This window comes from Pogonomyrmex barbatus, unplaced genomic scaffold, assembly GCF_055798465.1.
Source record: "Pogonomyrmex barbatus isolate J1 unplaced genomic scaffold, ASM5579846v1 scaffold17, whole genome shotgun sequence".
NCBI lineage: Eukaryota > Metazoa > Arthropoda > Insecta > Hymenoptera > Formicidae > Pogonomyrmex > Pogonomyrmex barbatus.
In genome coordinates, this window is record NW_028297113.1 from 6619409 (window position 1) to 6642750 (window position 23342).

The window sequence follows — 23342 nt, forward strand, 5'->3', positions numbered from 1 at the left end:
TCGGAGAAACTCCAAGTCTGGGGGAATAATTTTAGCGAAGCAACGTAAGTAAGTAAATAGCAGTGGTAGGATAGTAATCGTCAATTAGAGAATATATACACGACCACCCTTCAAATTTCCTTTGTGAGTGTTACGTCGGGAAATTCCCTAGCAGGAGCAGTCAGTGGCAGAGCTTAACTGGCGGTGAATCTTCCCACACCAATCAAAGAGCACCCCTCGAACGTTCCCTCCCCGCTCGTCGTGCCTCCTGCTCTCGCCCCCTCATGATTCTCCCGGGAGTTATCTACCCCTACTGAATAGTCGACGAGCGTGTGTGTGCACGTACGCCTCTAAAAGCCCCTTAATTCCGTTCATTTGTACCGCTGGCATCCGTATCGAAGGTCAGGCGGAGGGTTCGAACTGTCGACGTCCTTACCAGTCGATGTTTTCCTCGTTCTCCCTACAAACCAATCTATCACCGATCTCCTTGTCTTTCGCCCTACCAGCCATCAAAATTGACAATCCTTTCGCAATCTGTCGGCTATCTCTATACTGACGCTGAATGTTTCCAATTCTGTATTCAAATCTCACGGACAAGGACATCTATATTAAAAATATAACTGCTTAAACTTCAAGATATAGGATATTTCTGCCTAAGTAATCGCGGCGATAAATCGGCAGTTTATCACAAAACGACGTTACAAAGGCGAGAGAAAGAAAGCACAATTGGCAATTACACGACGCAGTTTAACGCGGACGAATGCGGCTCCTCCGGAATTATTAGCTCCGCGCTGTCTGCTATTCCGTATATATAAATTGTCCCGTATATATAAATTGTCCGGCTGTTAACAGTTTGTTAAAGTAGTAACGATTCGATTCGCGAGACACTCGAGCAGAGCATTCACACGAGCGCACTCGAGGTCCGAGTAAAGCGAGCGCGGGATGTTTATGGGGCTGCTATTCGGACTGGTAGCGTATTGCTCCGCGCAGCATGGGGCATGTACGCGGCGCACCCGTACCCCCATGCTGTCAGTGAAGTGCACCCTCGTCGTAAGAATCGCTTATGTATATCCATGGGAAAAATATTGGTTTATTTGGACGCTCCAAGATGCATTCGCATATAACGTCGGTTTGCCGACGTCTGTCGCTCGTACAATAAGTATATATTCCCCGCCGATTTTCGAAACGCTATCTGTACATTCGCGAAATAAGCCCCTTCCTCTTCAGGTATCTCTCTTTCTCCTAGAGATCGCTAATTATGCGCAACTTCTGTCTTGCGATCGCAATGTTTTAATTAGCGACACCTCGCATTTCTTTAGCGTGCGAATAAACGCAGCAACGAGGTCTCGTGGGCGTGCGATGATGATTAGCTACTGAGAGATAATGGTACCTACATGGTGATAATGTTTTCAAGAGACTCGTGAAGTGACGTTTCCACGACTAGATAGGCGAACGGCACGAGCGGTGCTTTTCGAGGAACATGCATGACGGACACGTGTCCACTAGGTCCGACACGTGGTTGCGAACGCCAGGTGGTCCTTCCGCCGTCATGCACCGCGTCGTTAAACGGCGATATAAGCTGATAACAGGCCGCACCGACGCGTCCCGCAAAGTGACGTTTTTCCGCAAGCTATCCGACAGATCTAGGAGGCACGTGATTTTCACGCTCTTTGAAGAATAAAAGTCATCACGGTCGATTAAAAAAAAAAAAAAAAAAAATGGTCCGTAATTCATGTCAGAAGATTCAAAAATTCCATTTGTAACTTTTCATTATTCCTAATATGAAAACATAATGAAATGTTCAAAGAATTATAAGTAGAATTCTGCTCTGTAATCTGAATCTAATTCTTTACAAATCGTCAGAAGCTTGATTCAATAATAATATTAATTTCGATATGATAATTACAATTTTTTCTTCGAATAACTTCACAGGAATACGAATTACGAATTGGATGGTTCATAAATATTATTGTCCGAGGATTATATTCAATTACTTTTTGAATTGTGAACTGTTGAATGTGCCTGTTTTGCGTCACTTCCGATTCGGGGATTTGGCGAGAGTATCGTGGGAGGCTGCGAGAAGAAGGTCACCGCGCGAAAAGCGAAAGCTTTAATCGTACGATGTGGGCGGCTTGACGAGCCAATAAGGCATGACATGACCGATCAGTTTACCTCTTGTACCCGTGAACCACGGCATTATTTCCCGACCAGAGTTTCGCTATCTTCCTATCTTTTCCGCAGAGTTCACACGAGTCAGCGGCGACGGCGAAGCGTCGCGAGGGGAGGACCTTATATAATAGGGGATGATTACCGTTTGACAAGCCCCTTTTATGGCACTTTTAATACATCGCTGATAGAGATAGGGTTTCGCGGTAGTTACGTCGAAATGTTGCTGCGAAATGCATCTTACCTTACCATCGCTATAATATTTTAAGTCTCATTATGTCCAAAAGATTCCTCGAGTATAAAATTGGCAATTAACAATTAATAAAAATTGCAAATTTCATTTTAATTCTTAAGCATATGTTCGAAATATTGTATTTAAAAAATGCCATATATATAAAAGTATTTCATTTCTTTTAATATTTTTACGTTAATATCCGAAAAATTTCATGTTATCATGTTTATAATAATAAATGTTTTATAAATTTCATAAAATAATCTGTGCCAATGATTAATTAAGAAATAATAAATTAAATGGATAAAAAATTAAAAAAATATTCTTGAATATCCAGTGAGAAAATCCAGAAACTCAATTAATAACGATGTGGAATTATTACGATTTCTAACATTGCGCATGCTGTTTTCATTAAAAGTGCTCCCATATAGAATTACGAACAGGCAACCGTCTATTTCGCCCCTCTACAGAAATCTGCTCGTCTGTCAGTACGGAAGATAATCATTTCACTTTAATAGACCGCGATCGGCCATTCATGGGAGCCGACGTAAATGAAGTCGAGCGTTTCCTATCCAAAAAGGGGCGCGTGCCAAAGGCGGCCAAAAATAGGAAAGCTTTGATGGGGCTGATTCTTTGCGGATATCAGCGACTTTTCGAGAACCGACCATTTTTGAAGTAGTGTCTCGTGTCAAAATGTACGATGATGTAGTGGCAATAACTTTTGAAAGTTCGACTTTATTCGCCTATTCAGTTCAGAACTTAACGTCTGGAACGTCAAACTGTTATCGCGAATAGCGTAGGTGTAACTGTAGCCCAGCTTCCGGGCTGAATTTGTCTTGTCCCCGAGAATCCATACCTTTTCGCAGGACCGCACGTTTTCTGCCTGTCTTTGTCAGGTCGTGGCTCGTGCCTGCGGTTAAAGGAAGAATACCTACGATCCATCATGAAAACGCTTGTTAGAAGCTATTGTTGCTTTTAAGGCATTACAGATGTTAGAAATGTTACTTTGCAGTTAATATTTATTCTGTTATCCTTAATAAATTTATTAATTAATAAATATTTTTGTATCAATTAGTATCGATAAAATATCACTATTTTTTAAAATATAATTGTTATATTAAGGATCACCAATCTCTTTTGCCCGAATAATTTTTAAAAAAATTTACAAATTTCAATTTTGATTCTTGCATAGATCTAGAGTGTATAGATTATGATTATTAAATTAAGAAGTCATTTGTGAATCGATTCTCGACGGTTACAAGCGCATCGGTTGGATCCCTCGTGCTGAAAGGATTACAGGGTTGATTATTGACACGAGGGGTTGGTTGGTCTTAGCCAGGCCCCTTTCGCGTTTGGTGACACCCTATATGTTTGAACACATTTGTTGATAACCCCTTTTGCAAGATACCCATCGTATAGAGTTACAGGGATTTACGAAGTACAAATAGAAGAAGCATCGAGATGTCCAAGATGTGACTCTTCAAGTCTTGTGAAACGTTTTTCTGACTGGTATTTCGGTATTCAAAATTAATATTTGTGAGACCATTCGGCCGTGCTTATTCAATGGTGCAAAATTAAACCGAGCAGCAATCGTTAGCCCTTTTACGCGAGGGGTAGTTTTTAAAAATTGCAAAATTTATATCGGCCGCGCGTGTCTAGTTTCCGTTGCGGAGGATCTTCCCCGCAGGGTGTCGGCCATTTTCGAACTCGGAGGGTCGAGTAAATGTTTTAATTTATGCGCAAAGCATTGTGACGTGATGCTCGCGTGCATTCGAATAGGACGGAAGAGACGGTCCTTTAACGAAGGGTTAGCATATCGCAATGACTTAAAAAATATCTTAAATCGAGTGCGATTGTATTGCTTATCTTTCATCGATTTTTTATAAATATTCATTATTATATTTCACTATAATAATATATAATGATATTATATGAGTCATATATTTCTCCTTCCTGTTTAATCGATTCTGGAAACCTCAAACTAATTGTTATTGAATTGAACTTAATAAGAAATGTTCTTGGCAAACCGCTCGATCGCAACATGGTGGCGTGTATTTAAATGTATCACGGTCGGGAAATACATTCAAGAGAAAGAAAAGAAGAGAAAAAACTAGCCGAAATCGAGAAGTCAAAGATCTCTACGCACGATAGCTGACCTATAAATAGGCTCATACGTGATACAACGTGTACACGCCTATCGTGAATTCGCAGCTGAGCGCATACGGGTGCCCTAATGGGAGAGACTTCGTAACACGAAATTCCAAAAAAATCCATAATAGTGACCTACGAAAAGAGAGACAGGTAAGGAGTTCTATAAATGCTCCCGTATCGTGAAAAGATTCAACTCGGCGATAGGAGAGAGCGAGATATTTTTCCCTGCCTTTCTCGATGCTCCGCGAGAGCGGGCGCGTTCTTCGAGACCAATTTAAATCAATTTAATCTACCACCCCCTGCTTAAACGAGGCTCAATTGGCACACAATGAGAAGCCGGGAGTCCTTTCGGTCGAAGGGAAACCTACACGCGGTACTTAAATTTCAAAACTTCCTACGTCGTTCCACGCTATCCAAAAAAAGAACTCAAGAAAAAATATTCTGGATAACAAATGTCGAATTTTTCTCTGAAGATAAACATCACTCGGATGATCGTCAAAAGCACCCTCTTTTTTCTGTGCTATTAATTTCGAGTCTCGTCATCAAAGTCGTATATCTATCGATATCTAATAGATAAGATTCTCGATGAATAAATGTGGGAAAACTAGAAAGAGTGTGATATAAAGAGCAGGTACCATCAGGATGGATCTTTTAATTACATAATTAAATGAGAGGAAAGATATCTCGTTAGGGAAAATTTTTCGTGAGTCATCCTAAACATATCCGATCTACAAAATATTTTTCTATCGATAAATATTCGATGGCTTCATTAGAAATTAAACTGAAACAGTGACGAGCCTTTTCCGCCACTTTGTCGAAGTCAACCCTTTTGCGCACGCGTTTCCTGCCGAGGTGAAAGATGATTGGCCGGCGATTACGAAAACTCCTCGACATAGGTCGTACCGAAGCATATGTCGCGATGCCCTAAGGGATACACAGAGGGGTGATTTTTTTCTCGATCTAAAGGGCGCATTTTCCGGAGTGACATCGGCTAAACGTAGGGACAATAGATATCAGTTTTTTTTTGAAGGCACACCGTGAAGCCCGTAATGTTTTCATAGCTTCCGTTGACGGAAATCGCCGTCAAAAGAAAAGATTGAGGTGCCAAATAAGCGAAAAACAATATTCCAGACAAGTAATGAGTAAGCATTTGTTACGATTTAATTTCTCTATGTTTATTAGTGCGATCATATACAAATATGGATTTGCTGCATGTGTATGTTGTATGCCAATAACATGATTTTCCGAGTGAGTTCATAATCCCAAACGATTTATAAAGCAGCCGGAGGATTGACTCGTGCTGAATGGATTATGGAGTTCACATCAGAGATCTCGGGCCCAGAAGGCAGCATCGCTTTGAAAAACCGGAAGCAGCCGGCACGAGCCGGAGACGTGAGCGGGTTACCGACGTTACGTTCTCATCTGGTTTTCAACTACGTAAGAGTCGTTGAAAAGAATGACTATCGGAAATGAAATCGCATTATCAAGGATCTAAAATAATCGCATCTTAAATACATATCTGTACGGGAAAAACTACATTACTTCGTATTATAGTAGCCATGAAATGTGACGAACGGAATTATTTAATCACTCGATATAAAGAACTGGAAAATCAAGGCCCGTTAAACAAGAATTATGTTATATTTAAGGACGAACGCACGTAGCTGACAGGTGACGGAATATTTAAAAGTTTTGAGAGAGAGGGGAGTCTAGTCTCCACCTACACGTTGTTGGTTGAGGCACGCGACTAGCATTGTATGCAAATGCGAAGGCAGATGCGCGGATAAGCCTGAAAATTTGACCTTCCCGAACGGTACGACACACCGTCACTTCGCAACTGCTTACGTCATCAATTATAAAAAAAAAATGAGCAAAAGCAGATAGAAGTAAAGAAATCATTTTCAATCCTCTGTCGCTGCAAAATTTTTCTAAATTTTGTAGAATTTTAGAAAACGAAATAAACTCGATTTTCCTGGATAATAAAGGAAATTTCGTGAAGCGACAAGGCGAATTAATGGCTCGTCAGAAAAAGCTCGTAAAAATTCTAATGGACGCGATCTTTTCCTTTCTTTCACAATAATTCGCAATAATTGTCTCGAGAGCAGAGAGAGTCGGCGACAGAGACAGAGATAGAGATAGAGAGAGAGAGAGAGAGAGAGAGAGAGAGAGAAAGGGGACGATCGCTAGTATCGTGCGATGTCGCGGCGCGTTTATTACGTAGAAACGGCGGGGCGCGACGTCGCGAACAGGGAGATAGTGTCATGTACAGGAACGCACTCGCCGGTACACGCAAGCGGTACCTGTGTGCAAGTAACCAGAGTGTACTGTCACGGAGGCGTACAATAGGCCAGTTTCGGGGACAATAGCGGAGGCCGACAATCAAATCAGCTCGCTATCAGCCACCCCAACCCACCGACGTTTATCCTTTGATCCGCTCAGTCGTTCGCTCGCTCACTCACTCGCGCGGGGCAGCAAACACTCCTGATTGCACACCCTCTGTATTTAAACAGCCTCGAACTGTGTCTCTCTCTCTCCTCCCGCCGCTACCTCTCCTCAATCCGTCCGATTCCACGGTTCCTTCCATGTTTAATGGGTCTACAGAGGATGTGAGGGATGAGAGAGAAGAGAGAGAGAGAGAGAGAGAAACAGAAAGAGAAAGCGAAGAGAGAGAGAGAGAGAGAGAGAGAGAGAGAGACGTCATCCGGTTTAAAATGCTATGTTCTAGCGACATTTCAACTTTCAGAAATTGATCCTACTTAAAACGCTACGGTGTATTTCACACGTTAGATACGCTACGGTGTTTTAATTAGGATCAACTGCAAGTTGGACTGTATAATAAAAAAAATTAAAATTTCAGGAAGCGAAATCAATCATCAAGCTCGATTGCATTAGTCTAGAAATAAATTTTACTTGGTAAATTCTTTGATTTCCGCGGCATTGATGAAAATCTCGAATACCACAAAATTCGAGATTTCATCGAAAACTTAACTCTAGCATTACATTTATTTAAAAATTCGAAATTTATTCCTAGATAATCTAGACTAGACAAGTTCAGTCTTAACATGCACCTGTGTGCACGTGGTAGGAAGCAAAGACATTGTTAAAGACATTGCTAAACACACGTGTCAAAAGTATGCGCATCAAATCGCACGTGCGAGCGAAGCGGAAGTTGATCGTCGGACTCGATAAACCACGTTTTATATAAGGATATGGAAAAAATGTACGTTGTCGTGTGTCAAAAATTTAAGATATCAGAAATAGACGCGCAAAGCGTCAAAGAGCATTTTATTTTACGCTATCTAGAAACGAAGATTTCGAAAACAACTTGACATGTGTCCGTCACGCGATTTATGGAAAGCTAAACGAAACGGCAAAGACCGCGAATCGCGTCCGCGACGTGTATGGAGGGAATTGAACAATGTTGAAACGATTGTCTCTAGCTTTCGAAAAGTTGCAGCGACACATCCAGGCGGCAGGCGGTGTCTGTTCTATGTCCTCTTTCTGGGTTGAGATCGCAACTTCACAATTCCGAGGACGCGTTCACCTCGGCAGATATGTTTGCGTCGTGGGTTTCGAGTTCGATCGAAGCGTAACGGGCCGTTGTCTTGGATGCGGGTACCTGGGGTTGGGGGAGGCAACGGGATAGGGAAGGTAGAAAGTAGGAGGTTCCTGCGAGGGACACCCTCTTGCCAGCTGATTACGAACTTGAGCCATCGCGCCACACGATTAGTCAATTAACACTTCGCTCTCTCATGACGTACGATACCAATCTAAATTAATTATTTTTAATATTAAACAGAACATTAAAACACAGAGTATTGAAATATTATATTCGATATTGCTAAAAAATAAGTGTTAAATAATTAACAAGTCAACTGAGTTTGATTGCAATTGCGAATCATAAATAAATTCTATTTGTTATTACTTTCTTCGTCATTTTCGTAATTCTCTTGCGAATAATTCGTGCGAATAGTTTCGTTACACAAAATTTATATACAAAAAAAAAATACGTACGTAAACTTTTTATTAGAATTTATTAACTTTCTCCAATCTAGTATTTACTATCGTTATTTTTCTTGTTTCGCAGGACGATGGTGGAAAGGGAATACAAGTACGAATTTCGAAAACCACGATAGGGATTATTTTCCGTGCAAATCTCGATGTATCGAAACGAAGCACCGGTGGAGCCTTGGGCCTCACGAAGTTCGGGAGAAACCCCCGTTGCCGCAGGGAGGAACCTCCGGTGATCGATTCCTCCGTGGGTCGAGAGGGGTTGCTATCGTCGATTAGGCACCCTCAAAAGAGAAGCAGCCGGCGATTGGTTAGCCACTGCCACTCCCATAGGCGGTGCCTGTCGACATATGGTGGCAACCACGGTATAATTCGCGTTCTGCCGGGCACAACGTGGCGTCCAGCTAGTTTCTACCGTGGTGGAGCTGTCTCAGTTCACGCAGCGACGTCGTGCCGCACGCATCGGCACACACCTGTTCCCTCCAAGGCAAACGTCAAAGACACAGATCAAACATACCACGGACGTCTGCGGGGAACTTGATCGATTCGCTTCTCGTCACGAGAACCTAAAGATCAATGAAACGTCAAACGGCAACATGAATCTACAAACATTCATAAATCTACCAATTGTCAAAACGGTAGATTCTAAAAAATCTATTCGTCGTTTCCCATGATGTCGTGACGAAATGTTCGGAGATCTTAATTTCGAAGGAACTGACCCGGAACTCGGTAGTGCAGTGTAGTCCCTTCGTATTTTAACGGCAAAGTGGCGCGTCTGTGATAAAGCATCAGGACGTCCATAGTGATCACAGATCGTTTAGTCTCTGTGACTGATCGACAAAGCAACGAGACATCAATCACGAAACAGCATCGACTATGGTAGTTCTGTAAGTATCTGAGTTCATTGATTTGTTTCTCTTAATGGAAGAGCAGTGTGCTATAATCGATATATGTTTGGAAAATTATGATTGAAATTAATTGTATATTTCATATGGATTATAAGAAACCGATTTCATTGATCGATATCGATCAGTTACATAATTCTTCTCTTCATCTTTTCTCGTTCTGACTTAAACTTAAATCTTATAAGACACGAGATTCAGCATTTAGCTTGATAAATATAAAAATTAGTAAATTTTTGCACCTGGCATCGATTTCTCTTCCTTCAGACAGAGAGAGAAATTGAGCTGTTATCTAATCAATGGGCGTTCTGCGGGTCTCCCATTGGTGTGTGGGCGTTATCACGAGGTCTGATTGGACGCTAGGTGTTCTAGAAACCCCTCGTTTACACATGCGCGTCTCTCATCACCGATGCACAGCTATTCATGCGCACAAACTGTCGCTTCTACGATATTTATACTTTATCAAAAATGCTTTCCATTACTATTTTAACTTTTCCTCGTTAAAATATAAATACATGACAAAATCATAAATTGAAATATTTCTAATAACTTTGTAATTTAGTTAAAAATCTATCTACTAATCACGTTTTCAAAAATAAATATTATCTTCGTCAAAATAATATTACAGATTAAATAAAAAACCAAATTTACATATACATATGCACGTATCTCTATCTCAGAGTAAACTATATTGGAATTAAAATTATCTACGAAGAAAATATCTTTTGTAAAATATATATTTGCCTCTTCGATATAATTTTTCCGTCTAATTCTTTTTATTTATTTTAAAATCGAATTTAGGCATTTTCCTTAGTTGTCACGTATAATGTATTAGTATTATTATTTTTAATTGAATTTATTATAATAAAGCCCTTCTTCCGGCCTAAGAGTCATACCGAATTGCTCAAAATAAATTCTCAAAATAAGTATCTATATTTGCTCGTCTTATTAGCAGAGATAAAAGGATAGTCCGGGATTCCAAATCAGAGAAATAGTGGCGGTTGGCTCGATTGAAAACCCGATTAAGGATGTACCGCCGCCTCGCCATTGATCACAAGCCCAACACCTCGAAGACAGATTAAACGAATGTCCGCGAGTAAGACGATCCCCCTTTATCTCGAATCTCCAGAACGTTCTCTCCCCGTCCGCCGCTCCGAGAGACCCTTTGAAACCCGCGGTACATATCCCTCACGAGCCCCACCCCCGGTCGTGAATCCTTTTATGTCGTGGCAGCCGAATGGTAGCAAATGTAGCATGGAACAAAATGAAACGACATGTATGATTTGCTCTGAAATAGATGCGTGCTTGATATATATGGAACTTGATCTTTTTGCTTAATATCTGCAATATCATTTTGAAATTTTGGATTACTTCTTACTGTTAGAAAAAAACATTCTTCTCACGATCGTTATGTCATCGATATCAAAACGACTATGAATTAATTATGAAATGTATCGATTTTAAAAATTGCGGGACGAGTATCTCATGATCGTAACGACCCACGTGCTTCTCTAAATTTGGCACGTTAAATTGATTGTATCGCGTCTTTCTTTCTCTCTCTCGTTAGGATTTCGGGATCTATTTTGCAATCTGTTGGATGTGCTCTCGAAACGGCGCACGGAATCGACAAAAAGTCGGATTTACAAAAATCCAGCCTGACCGGTTTTTTCGTTCTATCGCGTTTCATTGAGTCCCGACGCGTTTTGTCCAGTTTTTTGCGCCATTCTTCTCTGTTATTCAAGATGACACGTGAAAACACTTCGTTACAGATAGACTTTAGCGTAATAAATTTTTTTAAATAATCCAAAAAATATTCAATGTGGCTAAAGTATTTCAAGATCGCTGAAGAATGCAAACTGTAAAGTCCAAATTACCCATCGTAGACTGATAGATATTATTATTATTACACTTCGATTATCTTATAGTCAAATATAAATTGAATAATCTGACTCGTGTCAATCGTGAACAAAGATCCGAAAAAACGCGATTCCGTGTGGGTGTGGAGTATCGTGTGGGTTTGTCGTTTCAGGTTGACAAAAATAAATGTTATTAACGCATCGCGATTTTTTAAACTGTCAATACCTGGAAAGATCACGTCTTTCTTCAAAAAATGAATGGGAAACGAATGAAGAGAATGAGAAAAAATGACAAGTCTCATTCAGACATTCAATTACATAATTTCTACAAATTCTGTATCACACATTTAAAAATTGCTGCGATAAATTGATTGCTCTTGCAATGTAGCGTAAAAGTATTTTTAATTTCCACTTTCTCTCAAGCAGGAATTGCAACGCGCTAAAATCCAATAAAATATTAATTATAGCCTGAAAATTAATACCGACGAACAAAGCGTAAAGTTACGATATGGGTAACATAGCTACACGGCTATCGGTGTTTCCGGATGAACGAACGGTAACTCGAATCAAAAGCGCGAGGAATTAACTTGTTTAGAGGTGCGAGATTAACTCGCGGGCTAATCTCGCGGAGAGATCCAGACGTAGACCAACTACGTGGCACAGACACCGCGGACAGTAACGAACAAGGATGAGAGGAGAAGAGGGAAGGAGGAGAAAATGAGAGAGAAATCAGGAGAGAGTCGAGGGAAGAACGAAGCGAGCGAGCGAGCGAGCGAGCGAGCGAGCGAGAGAGAGAGAGAGAGAGAGAGAGAGAGAGAGAGAGGTAAAGAAGGAAATAGGAAGAAACGAGGACAGAGCGAGAAATTTCTTCCTTTTCACGGTGTGCCCTTCGTGATATTTTAGTGGCCTTGTCGCGGCGCGTATCTACCTTAATATCTGAAATTCTGAACGCGCACCCACACCACCGAGACGTCCTCTCTCCCTTTCGCTTCTTTCCGTATATACACGAATTTCTCTCTCACGAATGTGACAGTGCACGGGATGCACGCGTGTGTTCACGCGCGCGCGCGCGTACGTCTTCGGCTGCGGACAATCTCAGCGCAGCATCGTCCGCCGATGTATCATCTTACTTGGTGCTAAAGGCGATGACTTTATCACCGATCCGGGCAATCATTCACCTAAGCTGACTCTTTTCTCCGTTAACACTGTTTCCTCACCCTCCCTCCCTCCCTCCCTCCCTCGTGTCTCCCCAACTCAATTCTACCCTCGCCGTTTCCACGGAAAGAACGGAGAAAGAGAGAGAGAAGCGTTGAGTATATATATATGTAACGTATAGTAAACATGCCTCGCACGTTTGCTTCTTCTCGCTTAACGCGTAACAAGAACATCGAGAAAGAAATTTCGAATGGCAGAATTTATCGTCTGGCGTGGAACGACAAAAGAGTCGTTCCCTCTACTCGCGGTATGTTGCTGTCGCGAAAAAAATTTTTCTACGATAACTTTTTTCTACTCTAATAACTAAAATCTTAAACATTCTTTGAAATTCACCGTCACTGTCTCACTGTAACAACATGTGGGAATTGATATCGAAACGTATGTAACACGCGTGGTGCGAATGACGGAAGAAGTCATTCCGCCGGTCGTTTCTACGATGGCTACGATGACAACGACACGGCCGATCGGCATCGGAAATCCAGGCGAAATATATCCAGGCAATAAATGCTCGCACGTCCGAACCGAGGGACGTGAACGTGCACGCTTCACACGATCGGCGGCAATCGGAGTCGCGGCTCCTCGGCAGCGATCATGTCCAGCGTGAGGAGAGGTTTCACGCGGTGGTCCGTGCCGTGCCGTTGAGGACGGGACCCACGAGCGATGAAGCGTTCTCGAGTAGGTGTTCCAGGATCGTAAACGTCCGGCAACGAGCGCGCGACTCGATAAAACCGACGGAAACGACGCGTGTAACCTGTAACGCACCTAACGCGTAACGCTGTGCGAGCACCGTAGAAGGTGCGGAAACCCTTTCGAAATGCGACGAGCATACGCGCGACAAGTAAATTCCAGTTGGCGGATATATATATATATATATATATATATATATACACAAGTCCGTCCGCGATAAGTTAGCCCAAATTAGTAAAGAGACGAGAATGTTCAAGATGTCGGCCGAATTACTTTATTCGCGCGAAATCCTCGCGCGGCGTTATGAGAGCGCGATAAATAATTCCCCCCCTCCTCCCCCCCCCCCGCGAGAAGACGACGAAAGTTATCCGACCTCGGATTCCTTTCGGATCTATTACGAAAATCCCTCGATTACTCATTAATCGCGCATGTCCTATGCCCTCTCAGCAGAGGATCTCTCTCTCTCTCTCTCTCTCTCTCTCTCTCTCTCTCTCTCTCTCTCTCTCTCTCTCTTCGCAGAGATCACAACTCTGCGAAAAATCTATTCGAGGCGTGATATACGATCGGGGAGATCGTTGCACACTCGACTGCAACTCGACGGCGAGAAGAGTACCTCGCATACCGTAATGCCGCCACAGATCATAAGCGCGGACTTTAATGTCAACGGGGGAAAGGCAGGAGCTGGTTTGCGAGCTGACGCAGAAGAGATACACTTATAAGAGGATTTACGTACAAGCGTTTCTCGCGCGCCGCTCGGCGCCGCGAGAGAGGCTCGGCCGCGAGAGAACCATCGGGGGCGCAAAAGATTAGCCATAAGTTCGTCCTTGTTAACACGCACGACGGGACGAATTAATCGAATGTCGCGCACTTTCGCACGAACCTCTCCGCAGATTTTTTTGTCAACTGACGTCTGAAGTAAAAAAAGCTCACGTGAAATCGATCGTGTCGCGCGTAAATGAGTAAAGGCGAAGCGGTAGGATCCAGGATTTGCCAATGGATCGCGAAACGTCATCATCGCGACGTTAATATTGACGTCATCATTCGCGACGTAATTAATAAATTCGCGTATCTTTCATCGAGCGCCTCGGACGCGTCGAGTGCTCGATCACCGACGAAGATAAAATAAAGTACCGCGAGCACACGGTACACCGTCGTACAGAAATTTCGAGGGTAGCTACGAGCTATCGGGGATCGATCTTTTGCACCTCGTCCCGATCGCAATACGCAATCGGATGCAAGAATTCCGGAAAGAGACGGCTGGACGTGCTCCACGTCGCGCCGTACCACCCACGAACTCCCATAAGTATCGCGCGAGGTACCGGCCGGGTATGCACCATAAATCGGGATTTTATCCCACAGACTGCCGGACTCGTGGCACGATCGCACGATTGCGTAACATTAAATTAGTCCCTGGATTCGATTCCGGGCGATTGCGAGGTCTCGAGGTCTATTCTCGACCGCAATAAAATCGGACTCGCGATATAAGGATGATTTGATCAAAAAGATCTTTATGTGATATAGAAATCTGAAGAATCTATGAAACCGAGATACGAATTTGTTTTTTTTTTCTTTTCTTTTGCAGGAGTCGCGTGGGGTCGCCGACGATGTCAGCGACTGTCGCCGGCAACCAGCAGCAACATCACCCTCATCAGGAATGGGACATAAACGATTCGAACGTTCCGAGGGTAAGTTTTCCCCTCTCGCGCCGCGACGAGACGAGATACCGATTTTTCCAGCACGACGCTTATGAAATCCCTCGAAAGGGATTTAAGTCGCGTCTCAAGGATAGAATTTTGCTTCAGGTAGTGGAATATGATCCCTGGTGCGAATGGGCGGACGGACACGTAAGGAGAGTCTACGGGCCGGATTGCGAGGAAGCGAGGAGGCATGCCTCCGGTTGGGCGATGAGGAACACCAACAATCACAATGTGAGCATTTTGAAGAAGAGTTGCCTGGGCGTTCTCGTGTGCTCGCAGGAGTGCATACTGCCTGGCGGTGGTAGGGTTCACCTCCGACCGGCGATCTGCGATAAGGTGAGCGAAGCGCATAACGGCACGATAAACATAAATCTCGGCCCGATAATAAATGTAAATTGCGCCCGTCCGATAGTCGCACGCGTTCGCCGGCATTCCCGTTCGGCGTTGCGTTTCGCGACGCAACAAAATTCCGTCGCCGTGTTCACCCTGCGACGACGAGTCGTCGCGTCGTCGCGTCATCATGCCTCATCGCGCGGATGAATAATCGAGAGAGAAAAAGTTCTATTCATTTTCTACAGATCTTAAGATAATTTTCTGAATAAAAAAAAAAAAAAAAAAAAAAAAAAAACGATCAAGAGTCCGATAGAGAATTTGTCGGATGTTTTTCTCACATTTAACTGCGTATCTTGTTCGCAGGCGAGAAAGAAGCAGCAGGGCAAACCGTGCCCCAATAGACAATGCACCGGTCGCCTGGAGATATTGTCCTGTCGCGGTCATTGCGGTTATCCCGTGACGCACTTTTGGCGGCACACGGAGCACGCGATTTTCTTCCAGGCCAAGGGCCAGCACGATCACCCGCGGCCGGAAGCGAAGTCTACGTCGGAGGCGCGAAGAAGCGTGGGCGCCGGCAGGCGGGTTAGAGGGCTGGCGGTGCTTTTAGCGAGAGAGGCCGCCCTGGGCTCCAAGGTAATTCGAGATTTCGTATTGCCACATAATTAGCTCGCGAATCGATTCTTCTTCCCATCCTCTTATCGTAACTCCGAAAAAATTAATTAAACCAATACAGATTTAATTTCTTCCTCCGTTCGAGTATCGATAATAATTAAAAAAGTGGCTGATTATTTAATTTAGCTGTTAGTGAAGAAAAATCACTCACCGCAACGAAGAGATCAATCGAATTCCTAATTCGTCCTGTGGCCGCGCCTTCCTGCGATTAATAAATAGCCATGTTTGATGAGGGAATCATATCGAATGCATGTTTGTTGCAGTTGATGTCACTGAGAGGAACCAAGAGACCAAGCGCAGACACGTTCGAGCAACCGTCGAGAACGACACAGCCACCTCCATTGATCTCCGATAAAGGTTACCGTTATTCTCTTACCTATTGTTATTACGTTATTACGAAACGTATATTAGACGCCATTAATCGGTTCACTCACAATATACGGAAAACGAGAAAACTGCGAGAGAACGCGCGCTGTGCGCTGTTGTTCGACCGCAAGGTAACAATCGCGAAAATCAGATGGCGCTAGCGAGCGGATACTGTCGGCAACGCGACTACAGGCGCGTGAAGTAAAGTTGAGAATCTGACGACCAGAGATTAATATTTTTGTAACTTGGCCTCAAATTAAAATTTCGTTATTACGAAAATTCCGTTGCTGTCTAAAATTAGTCAAACTATATGATTTTCTAATTCGCCCTTATCAAAATTAAATTATCATGCCGGCCTGTAATTAGTTAACTTTAAATGTTGTGTTACCGCGTACTTTGAATAAGATATCGTAACAAAATAAATGCAATGTGATTTCTGTTACTCAATTTATCTCGAATAATATTTCGATTCGTATATTTCAAGATAAAACGCATAAAATGCATTAAATTCTAATAGAATTTCGATTTTTGACTTATGAAATTAACGAGAAAAACATCGTTTTTTTATTAATGTGAGTTAACCGCGAATTATATATTATTATTATTATAATTTTTAATATTAATGGTAAATTTGAAATAATAAAATTGCAGGATATTCATGTTCGTGTCCGCCCTTCGAATGTATGTGCTCACTGCAGACAAACGTACCATCATATTCACAGTCTCATCATCATCAAACGACGATATATCCCCAACAGCTACCACCTACGGATGGACCTTATTGGCTACAGGACGTTCCACCGCAGGAAAATACTGCCGGCTATTGTTTGCCAAATCAAATTCCTCAGGAGGCGTCTTACGGCGACTTTCCACCCTTCACGGGTGACCTCTTTCAACCGGAAGAGATTTTTCAACTGGATCAACCTTTGAGGCCAGATTTCTCTGCAAATCCACAAGACGTGGCTCGCTCGCCACCGACGTTGCTTGATCTCGGCAGCGGCACGATCAAATATGAGATGAAACAACAAAGCCAAGATCAAAGTTACTGGAATCAATTCCTTAGCGAAGACTCCAGCAGTAGTCATTTGAGTCTGCCTCAGGACGAAAGGCTCCATTTCGCCAGCTTTGAACCCGAAAAGATTTCCAATGGCTTCTCTTCCAGAAGGACGATGCATCCTTATGTCCAAGAAAAAAATCAGAATCAGCCAGCGAACGACGTGCTGAGCTACCAGAATTATCCCCGATCGCAGAGTCAGAAGGGTTTTATCGAGGGAAGCGTGAAGGACGAACACGAGCAGTCCTATTGGCCTCAGAACAATCAACAAGACAACAGATTACACTTGGAGAACTTCGAGGTCAAGGAAGAGGATCTTTTGCCCTCGCGTAGAGAAGTCGAATGCTATAAAAACAGCTGCCAGCCCCCGATGGTGAGCAGAACGGAATACGGTCTCTACCAGAGACCCAAGAATGAGGATCTTCAAGAGGCAGCGCGACGCAACTGCAGTCCCGAGAACAAACCGTATCCCTTCGACGGTTATCACCAGATGTTCGAGCATGGCGACATTAAGAATCAGCCGCACAATCGCGTCGTTCACCAGAACTCGACGCGGACCAATCTGGACGAGAGGCTCCAGGGCGGTTACGGTAATCAGGAAACGCCGGAAACCGCGGAGAGGCTGTTCCACAACTCCGGCGTGGCGGAAACGTCGATTCAATCCCGGAACAGTCCCGAATCCTTCTTCTATCCCAACAACGAACGTTGCCATTATACCTGCGAGATTCTGGAGCGGGTGCCGCAGGTGATGAGCACCGGCCCGGTACACGGGACCGTCAACAACTACGGCGATCCGGCCGCTAACGATCTGGATCTGCCGCCTTTCGTCGATTACACGCTAGTCGGGATGCTGTGCAGCTCCGCGGACGAGGAGACGTCGAACTTGCTGCCGGGTTGCCCCCAGGACTCGCACAGCTACATTCCTCACCATTAGAGAAACATTCCCACCGCCGCTCTACTCATTTGTATTATATAAATAAATATAAGATAGTGTTGCACTTTCTCTCCAAATCGACGGACTTGTTCATTTATTTGTAATCAATTCATTAATTTTAAACACAAAAGATCGATCGATCGATCGTTTTTTTCAACTTTGCAGCATTGAATAATATTAGGAAATGAAGCTTTTTGAAAAAGATTGAAAAATTTTTCTTGAGAAGAATCTACTGAGTATCTATGGTAGTAATTTTACTTTGATTTTGTTATCAATTTTTCGAAAATTGTTATCAATTTTCAAAAATATAACGACTTCTTTACCGCCGGTTTAATACATTCGCTATAAATATTTTTTCGACTTAACGTAACGTCTCGAGAATTGGAAGTATCGGAACGGAACGGATTGAGAGAAGCAGAGTCGACATAGCTTGGAAAAAGGTCACATTATTTATTTGCAACTGATTTATTCGTAACAGATACTCTCACGATCACAATTGTTATGTATGTTATGCAATATTATTACTATTATTATTATTATTATTATTATTATATTATGCCTATGCGTTACTTTCTCGATTACACATGCGCGATCTTCCTTATTTATCTCTTATGAAAGAGTTCTCGCGAGTGCTCGCGAGAGTGGCGAACGTAACAGGACACACGAACGGAACGGATGCGAAACACGTCCACGCGATCGCAGGCTGGCCAGGAAATCCCTCAGATGATGCAGCATCAAGAGGGAAAGATGCTAGGGAAAGGAGAAAGAGAGATGAAGGCGCGTGCTGACGGGACTTCAACGATTCCCTTTGAGAATCGTAGATCTGCGCGATAGAGAGATAGAAATAGGATGGCTTTGCTCTCGACGACATGGCGACAAACCGCTGAAACTGATTTTCTAGATTGCACCATGCGCACAGAGTCACAATAGTTACGTAATCCCTTAAAATCGATCAAAACGATCGCATTGTCGCCTCGACCGACGACCGATCGTGCGCCGTTGTTTGATTCTTTTAAAATTACGAAAGAACGACTTTGTTGAAATATTTAAAAATTTGGTACAAATCGCAGAACTAATTTAATACATTAAAATTATTATGTAGGACGCTTCCAAGAATCATAATGATAATACTGCAAAATTTTTTATATTCTAGCAATCAATTTGAACGTGTAATACATATTTTGATGACGCAACAAAATTATTTTCAGATAATTTCTGGCCAAATTTTTAAATATTCTAACAAAACTGTTTCTTTCCATATTCGATTACAGATTCGATAAAAGACAAATACTCTCACCTAATGCATACACATACATTCGCAGTCCTTTGCCAATTTAATCTAGTTCAATAAAAAAAAATAAAAATAAAAAAATAAAAAAACCTACTTGATTAATTGAAAATCAAGGGAAAAATTAAGATCTCGATATTTTATTCTTATAATTTTTACTGCCAAATCAGTTGCCTATATTATGGCCTATAATTTAATGTCCAAAATACTTAATTTACAAATTTACTCGTTAAGAAATCTTAGCCAAAGTTGGAGCCTTGCTACTACTACATATTTAGGCACTAAAAAACGCAAAATTCCTCGCTAAGTTAGAAATTATTATATTATTATAATATCAAGCGCCTCTTTATCTCATACTTATTCTTTTAAAAATTCGATCTCGATAATCGTGAACGCTATCTTTCCATTGGAAAAAAAATTTTCTTTCTCGACTTAATTAAATCGAACTCAGAGGCAGAGATGCAGTTGCGCATAGATCTATCTTCGAGAAAAGTATTTCGAGCGACAAATAGTTCGTTAGCGTATCTTCCAAAAATGAAAAATTGGAGTTAGAGATAATTAGGAGCTTTAAAGCACTGCCACGCGCTTTATCCTGTGCGACATGGTGCGACAAATTATCTTGAAGATACACAGTAGATTGAAAAACATAAACAGCAACGTCGAATGACCGCTACTCGACTTCGTGGTTTAATGTTTTTCTTGCCAAACCATGAGCTGCAAATTAAGTGTAAATCATTATCGCATACAAACATCTATCTACACACATTTACAACGATGGACCGCTTTGCCTTCCAAAGTGATGAGTATCCTTTCAAAAAGTTCCACTTTTCAATCATCTTATCTAAATTAATCTAAATTAATCTGAAGATTATACAATCTTAATGACTTAGCTTTTTGGAAGTATAACATAGACGCGAATTGCATACATGTGCGACCGCACTTTGTTCCTTTTTTTCTTGCAACGATCGATGAAACGTCATCTACTTCCAAACGTACGCAATGAACAGAATCATTCTCGTATTTTGAATAGTCGCACCGTTGGTGTTGCGAATTTATAAATATATCTAAAACAAGAGAGCGATTATTCAAATGTGAGAGTAAGCGAGCTTATATTCGAAAAAATATTCAATTCGAAGCAACGTGATATTTAGTCTCGCGTGCTGCCTGGATGATTTCGGTGCATCGAGCTTCCCTGGCGCTATCGAACCTACACGAAAAGGTTTGGTCTAGTAGGAACCGTAGATGCAACCGTGAATGAAAGGAAATCGCATACGGAGATTCGATTCGGTGATTCGAATTGAATAACATTTCGTCGTCGTGACGGCAGTAAAACGCGTTAACTATTGTCATCGCTTCTTTATTCGGCGGTCGCGTTAGTTCGATGTATGCGAGTCCTTTCTCCCCGTATGCGATTTCGCGCGGCAAACGATGACGACGACAATGACAAAGAGAGGAATGACGTTTCTGAAAGAGAGGAGGGAAGCTTAATGTCTCCGTTCGTCCTCCGGGATCCTCCGTGTTAAGGATCCTCAATCGTTTTGCGCGCGTGTGCATGTGTATGTGTATGTGCGGTGTACGCGTGCGGTGTATGCGTTTCGAGAAGACAAAAGGGTAATTACAAGCTACTACTTCTTCGCGGTACGCCAAAAGCGAACGTGTCGTTTCCTCGAGAAGAGCCCGAGGTAGCTTAATATACTACCAAGCGATTTATCTTACGTATCAGCATATTTTGCAAACCGCCTTTCATCGGCGTTCCGTGTTTGCACCAATTCGAAATATAGATTCGCGTACAAACGACGATCGTTCGCCCTTCGAAGAACCGAGGATTTTTTTTTTTTGCGCAATCTTTTTTTCTGTTTTTTTTATAAAAGGAATAAGGATTCTACTTACATCTGCGTCCGTTATCCTCGATCGAGCAAAGAACTGACCGTCGCTTGACACCGCGAGGAATTAAGTTTAATTAAGTAGAAGTGACTAAGTAGAAGTGAGAACATGAAGCTAACAATCACAGCTATTGTACTGTACTACGAGTGTTTACGCGAGAAATGATAATAGTAATGTTTAATGATATACGATGCTGCAACTAAAGGAGCTTATCAGTGATCCATGCGAGCGGCTCTTTTGTGTGGCGGTAAGCCACATGGCATGGATCCAGTCAAATAATAGAAAGAGATATATATTTATATTTATATATATATATATATATATATATATATATATATATATATATATATATACATATGTACGTGGACATTTATAAAATTCTTCCTACGCGGAGTATACGCCTCTCTATCGGAGTCAACTCTCCAAATGGGCATCGCTTAAACTAACGTTTGAAAATTGTATACGAAGTAGACTGAACGGTAGTCTTTGTCCCACTCATACCGAAATCGAACGAAACACTGACTTTTACGTTTATCTATCTCTTGATCTCGCTAGAAAGAGATTGCGAAGAGCATCAAGAGAGGAGGAAAATGAAGATATGTGCTCGAAAATATATGTGAGAAGTGAAAGGACCAGTTGCGACAAAAAATACGCAAGGCATTGTCAAAAGAGACTCGTCAGAAATATGTCGTATAGTACAATCTCTTCGTATAAATAATCCGACGTATTAGGTATATTTACGAAATTGCACAACACATTCACGAGACAGTTTACAAAATCTTAGCCCCAAAATCTTTAGGACCCATGAGATTTTTGTACATAGATATTGTACGCCTCGTACAATCGTGTATGTGTGTGTGTGTGTGTGTGTACGCGCGCGCGCGTATGTGTGTGTGTGTGTGTGTATAGTACAATATAATTATATACATATATATCACTCCTTATATATATAATATATAATTATAAATAACTTATAATGTGCGACTCTATAGATATATAATTATATATGTCTAATCATATCAATCGCACATTTTCAATATCGATTTTGTAAAACTTATCTATATCTATGTCTTCTTGTTTCACACAATGCAAACATAATTATCGGAATGCGGGAAGAAGAACGCGTATTATCTAATGGTGCCTGCTTTCATCTTCCCGCATAATATTAAAGTTGAACAATCTCTCTCTCTCTCTCTCTCTCTCTCTCTCTCTCTCTCTCTCTCTCTCTCACGCACACTGGTCAGCCTATCGAATTATTGAAAGAGAGAATCGTTGACGACACTCACATCCCTTTGTTTTTTTTTTTCATTTATGAAAAAAGAAAAGTCGAAGAATACAAATATCGTTACGCTTCACAGCTAACCACAGCATTCGACAAATATGTTTCACTCGTTTAAAAATTACTTATATCACAATAAAACGCCGGCGCATCCTTCCGTCTCATTTCATGTTACCCAACTTGCGCATACCTCTTTCCGTGGATCACCCCCCCAGCGTTCATTGGTATCAAGGATGCGTCTAGAGGCTCTGGCAGGTTTTGGCCTAGATCCGAGGTTTCCGGATGGTTGCGGAGACGTAATTTCGGGATTTGCGTTCCGGGTCGCTGATCCCTTAACGAATGCGGCCTGCCGACGCAAACCCTCGATCACAGCGCTTGTACTAGGCAAAAATCAAGGGATTCTCGACATTTATAGTCTGAACGTAAAATTACGGTAGTTGACTCTTCGACATTGAACCTGTGTCGTCGGTCAGCGCGCGTGAATCTCGTGGTTTAGCGCGCACTCTGTAGAATTTCGTACCACGCGGAACATGATACCGATTTTCCTGCTAGAAAGAGAATGACAAAATTATATTTCCTTCTTTGTTGCAGCGAATATGCCATTTGATATTATAAATTCAGTTCTACATCGATAAT

The 23342-nt window shown here is 42.1% G+C and overlaps 2 protein-coding genes across 4 annotated transcripts in view; one reads left to right on the forward strand and one right to left on the reverse strand.

The window, feature by feature from the left end:
* Positions 1-8805: 8805 nt before the first annotated feature.
* LOC105422347 (uncharacterized) lies at positions 8806-18545 on the forward strand. Its single transcript, XM_011631688.3, has 6 exons — positions 8806-9426; positions 14782-14884; positions 15002-15232; positions 15593-15862; positions 16165-16258; positions 16919-18545. The coding sequence occupies exons 1-6, from the start codon at positions 9416-9418 to the stop codon at positions 18253-18255; spliced, it is 2046 nt and encodes a 681-aa protein (XP_011629990.2). The 5' UTR covers positions 8806-9415; the 3' UTR covers positions 18256-18545.
* A 136-nt stretch (positions 18546-18681) lies between these two features.
* Atg17 (autophagy-related 17) overlaps positions 18682-23342 on the reverse strand; it is a 28761-nt gene continuing 24100 nt past the window's right edge. For 2 of the 3 annotated variants that reach the window (XM_011631685.3, XM_011631686.3), the window contains exon 10: positions 18682-23254. In XM_011631685.3, the coding sequence (XP_011629987.2) occupies positions 23135-23254 (120 nt within the window). In that variant the 3' untranslated portion in view covers positions 18682-23134. The remainder of the gene's footprint in view (positions 23255-23342) is intronic. The other variant, XM_089074675.1, reaches the window with a different exon arrangement.